This window comes from Zeus faber (assembly GCF_960531495.2).
Source record: "Zeus faber genome assembly, chromosome: 11".
In the NCBI taxonomy this organism is placed as follows: Eukaryota; Metazoa; Chordata; class Actinopteri; order Zeiformes; family Zeidae; genus Zeus; species Zeus faber.
In genome coordinates this window covers 31,886,918-31,891,917 of record NC_137205.1, presented here as the reverse complement: position 1 = coordinate 31,891,917, position 5,000 = coordinate 31,886,918, and the positions used below count along the sequence as shown (strand labels likewise).

The following is a 5,000-nucleotide window of genomic DNA, read 5'->3' as shown; positions in this document are numbered from 1 at the left end:
CTGGAATGAACGTGTGCACGGACACACACTGAGTGCACGGTGACCTACAGAGGACTCTATATGCAGCCTGATGGAGGGAGGGAGGGATATTGATTGATTGATTGATTGATTGATTGATTGATTGATTGACTGAATGATGGAATTATAGATTGATAGATGAATTGAGAGCCTAAAGTTGATGACTCTCTCTCCCTCCCTCCCTCCCTCCCTCCGTCAGCTCGGCGGGGCTGACCCAGCCCGCTCCGTACTACCAGCCCGAGGAGGATGACGAGCGTCCCTTCATCTGTTCGCTGGCGGCCGACAACGGCATCATGTCGTGCGGTGACGTGCCGGCGCGGCGCGAGGCGGGCCGCACCTGCTGCCTGGACAAGGAGGACGCCCTCCACAGGCAGGCGCTGGGTCTGCCGCCCGAGCCTCTGGCCAACGCCAGTGGGGCGGCGGGCGGGGCCGGCGGCTCGGTGAGCCTCTGCATCAACTGGAACCAGTACTACACCCGCTGCCACACGGGGGGCACCAACCCCCACAAGGGGGCGATCAACTTCGACAACATTGTCTACGCCTGGATCGTCATATTCCAGGTGACGAACACAACTTCTGTCTCCTTTCAGAGGAGTGATTCCTGCACGCTGACTTAACTTGGAATTGGTAAAAACCTGATCATCATGTTTCAAACCCTCCGCCTGTTTTAGGAGATGAGATGGAGTCCGGGTTTTACCTGGGAAATGATGGGATGCAGGAGGGGTTCAGAGAGTCTGACTCTGTACTTTGACTGTTACGCTGCTGTTTTGTTCAATTCACCAATTATATATTTCCATCCAAATTTGAGGGGAATTTTTAACCAAAGTTTGACACGTCACAATAGATAACATGTGACTCAGGTGAGTTTGGTAAATGTAAACATCTTCAATGCCTTCAATGTTTCTTTGGCAGCAGGTAGACATGCATGTATTATTACAAGGTTTATTTCATGTCGCTATTTTAGTGTCAAAATGAACATACAAAGACAATGTTGAATCAAAAACAGTCAAAGAAGATATTAAAATAAAAATATGAAAATGACATCACAATTGGTTTAAACGTATTGTATCCACTAGCTGTCTACAGTGATCTGCTGTCGGGTTGCCAGTTCAGTCAGCTTTGCTTTGTTGACGGTAATGTCCCGTGTGAGGCATTAGAGTTTGCACCTGGCAACCCCCAACGCAGGTGAAGCGAATGGATGAAAGGTTACGCTGAAAAACTGAAATCCAAGTTGACCAGGTGTCACGTCCCCCAGGTGATCACGCTGGAGGGCTGGGTGGAGATCATGTACTACGTGATGGACGCCCACTCCTTCTACAACTTCATCTACTTCATCTTCCTCATCATCGTAAGTAGAGACTGAACAGAAGGAAACACCAAGGCGGTCGGTGTATTTCATTTTCGAACCAATTACTGACATATTACTCAAAGCGACCACAACAGACCTTTAGAGCCGGACGTGTCCACCCCGGTGCTTTCCCGAGGAAGGACTTTTGGATCCTTCGAGCTTTCAGGAGAACTGAGCAGCGTCTCTCGGGGGCTGATCATGTCACCCTGTCATTTCAAATCTGGAACCCGTCGCCGTCCCGTAGGAGCCGTCTGGCTGCCAGGTTCTGTATAAATAGTGATTTCTTGAGGCGTAGTTGCTCTTGTCATTGCCAACACTAAGTGCACCTTTCTAAATCTGCGCAGCCCGATCCGATGCCTTGAGTATTCCGGCTCCGAACTTTTGAAATGTTGAACCTAACGTCCCAGTGGACGATCAGAGGAGCTTTACTTCCTGTTTACGCAGGAATAGTTGAGCTCTGTGGTCGGGGTCGACATGGGAGAAAGGTCGCCTACTAGACACTGCTTTTTCCCACGCTATCAGCCCTGGCGTGTCCAAAACATCAGTTATAAGTCGCCTTTTCGTCTCCGTCCACGCCCTGTGTTCTTCCCGCCTCGTGCACGTTGACCCGACTCACCGTTTGACAGGAAGCGCCTTTGAATCGTCAATTCAATCAAGAGCAGCTCCAGACGCTGCCACTGACACTTCACATCACCACGCGAAACCTGAACCTCCGGGAGCCGCCGCAGCCTCGGCCTCCGGGGATTTGAGCCTGGGCCCGACGCGCCGGGCGATCAGACGTAGCGCGGCACCCGCGGGTCGATGGTGCGATGAGTCCTGAGCGACACCGCGAAACATTAATAGACCTGAAGAGATCGATGAAGAACTAGATTGAACTCATCTTCTGGGATAAGTCTGACGAGGAGGAGGAGGAGGAGGAGGAGGAGGAGGAGCAGGAGGAGGAGGAGGAACATGTGGCGCTAAGCACAGTCCGTCCGAGGAGGAGGGAGGAGGGGGGTGTATGTGTGTGTGTGTGTGTGTGTGTGTGTGTGTGCGCATTTGCGTGTGTTTAAAATACACAAAGACAGACAGTGAAGGAAGGACGGAATAAAGAGGCGGCGCGAGGTGGCGCGAGGCGGCGCGAGGCGGCGCGAGGCGGCGCGAGGCGGCGCGAGGCGGCGCGAGGCGGCGCGAGGCGGCGCGAGGCGGCGCGAGGCGGCGCGAGGCAGCCTGAGGTGGCGCCAAAAGCTGTTTCCAGCTTGCTGGACTCTCCAGAGGCCCCGCCCACTCAGACACTGCCTCAGCCTGGTTTTTGTTGGTGGAAGCTGCAGCGTCACGTGGACGTTCACCACCGCTGAGCTGAACGTGACGGCATCGCCAGCAAATCCACAAATCCCATGATGTCACAATCGACAGCGTGAATTGAATTTGGCTGAAAATGTCACCGTGGTGAATGGAGCCGTGGACTCGTCTGCAAAGGCAGCGGAAGAAAATGAAGCCAACGCGGTTTTAGGAACGAGTCATAAACTCAAACATTTTTCACGAACGTCAGAAATGTCAAGATGAGGAGAGAAAACATGCAAACCCTGACAAGGATGAAGGTTAAAGTGGTTACAACCAGAACGGTGGAAACCAGGGGCTGTGCTAAACAACTTAACTCCTGCAGCCATTTCACCGGTTCAGTGGAATTAAAAAGTCCAGTATGAGCAGCGCCCATGATAACCTCTCAGAATCAACATCTCAATCTGTTCATTTTGCCAAGAACATTTTCACGTACAAGGAATTCTTCCTGGTGAGGGTTGGTGCCTTTCTCTACAGACGATTTGTATGAATAAAAAAAAATTTTCTAATTACTCATTATAAATAAAAATAGTGAGATAAACAGAAATTGCTCAAACACAGAACTGAAATCGCCAAATATATTGAAATACACAATGCAAACAAAGTGCTGTTGTATGCGGAGGGTAAAGTACTGCAGTGAAATACCAAGAGATCAAACATGAGCTTGAAAGATAAATGTAAAATGTTTTTAACATATTTACAATGATTAAATATCACGTACATCAACAGCAGAGCAGCTGCTGCCACCAAGCTTCACTCCCAAAATATCTGTGTTTTGGTGTCACAGCAGCCGAGAGCCTCCACCCAGTCTGCTTAGAGTGGTGCTTAGTGCTGCTGTCAAGGAGGACTGTGTGTGTGTGTGTGTGTGTGTGTGTGTGTGTGTGTGTGTGTGTGTGTGTGTGTGTGTGTGTGTGTGTGTGGATGGGGCGGGGGCTTGGGCGGTGGAGTATCCGTGGGCTGGTTGTAGTGGGTTGGTCTGGGTAAAAAGATGCAGGGCCATTTTTCAAGTCCGTCCCTGCAAACACACACACACACACACACACACACACACACACACACACACACACACACACACACACACACACACACACACACACACACTAGAGTGAAATTGAAGCCTGCTCACCAGCCTCAGCCACAGGCCACAGAGTGGGAGTCTCTCTTTCTCTCTCCCTCTCTCTCTCTCTCATTTTCTGTACCTTCATCCCCCCTTATTTCCTTCCTTCTTCTAATCCCTCCTTTTTATACCTCCTTCCACCCTTATTTCCCTCCTGTCTTCCTTCCTTCCCTCTTTCCCTTCTTTCTTCCTGGGTGATCATCAAGTTATTGTATATCTGCCACGTCTCTTTATTGTTTATTCTTCTGGTTTATTGTTTTTATTTGTATTATTGACTCTTAATAGCTGCGTTAATTGTATATTGAAAAACACATCTATCTATCTATCTATCTATCTATCTATCTATCTATCTATCTATCTATCTATCTATCTATCTATCTATCTATCTATCTATCTATCTATCTATCTATCTATCTATCTATCTATCTATCTATCTATCTATCTATTTATCTATCTATCTATCTATCTATCTATCTATCTATCCATCTATCTATCGATCTATCTATCCATCTATCTATCTATCTATCTATCTATCTATCTATCTATCTATCTATCTATCTATCTATCTATCTATCTATCTATCTATCTATCTATCTATCTATCTATCTATCTATCCATCTATCTATCTATCTATCTATCTATCTATCTATCTATCTATCTATCTCTCCGTCCGTCCATCCATCTGTCTGTCTATGTACCTGTATATCCATCTCTCCCTCACTCCTTCCAGATCGGCTCCTTCTTCATGATCAACCTGTGCCTGGTGGTCATCGCCACCCAGTTCTCTGAGACCAAGCAGCGTGAGCACCAGCTGATGCAGGAGCAGCGCGCCCAGTGCCTGTCCTCCTCCACCCTGGCCAGCATGGCGGAGCCGGGGGACTGCTACGAGGAGCTCTTCCAGCTCGTCTGCCACGTGCTGCGCAAGGCCAAGCGCCGCTCCGCCGCCCTCTACTACACCCTGCGGGGCAAGCCCCCGCCCCCGGGCGGAGGCCGGGGGACCCGGCGGGGCGGGGGCAACATGAACGGGGACCGCCACCACTCCAGGCAGATCAAACGTGAGTGGAAAGATGGAGATTTCATTATTCATCTTTTTATATTTCCACTCAACATCATGTTGGTTGTACACCCAAAACCATGAAGCGGTTGAATGTGTTGACAATGAGCAGTGTCCATGATGCTGCTCATACTGCTCCGAGG

At 49.4% G+C, this 5,000-nt stretch overlaps 1 protein-coding gene across 1 annotated transcript in view; it reads left to right on the top strand.

The window, feature by feature from the left end:
* LOC307237438 (voltage-dependent T-type calcium channel subunit alpha-1I-like) overlaps nucleotides 1-5,000 on the top strand; it is a gene marked incomplete at both ends in the record, with an annotated part of 155,785 nt that overhangs the window by 68,349 nt on the left and 82,436 nt on the right. Inside the window, 3 exons of the mRNA XM_080010150.1 lie at nucleotides 218-578; nucleotides 1,274-1,366; nucleotides 4,534-4,858. Coding sequence (XP_079866276.1) covers nucleotides 218-578; nucleotides 1,274-1,366; nucleotides 4,534-4,858 — 779 coding nt within the window. The remainder of the gene's footprint in view (nucleotides 1-217; nucleotides 579-1,273; nucleotides 1,367-4,533; nucleotides 4,859-5,000) is intronic.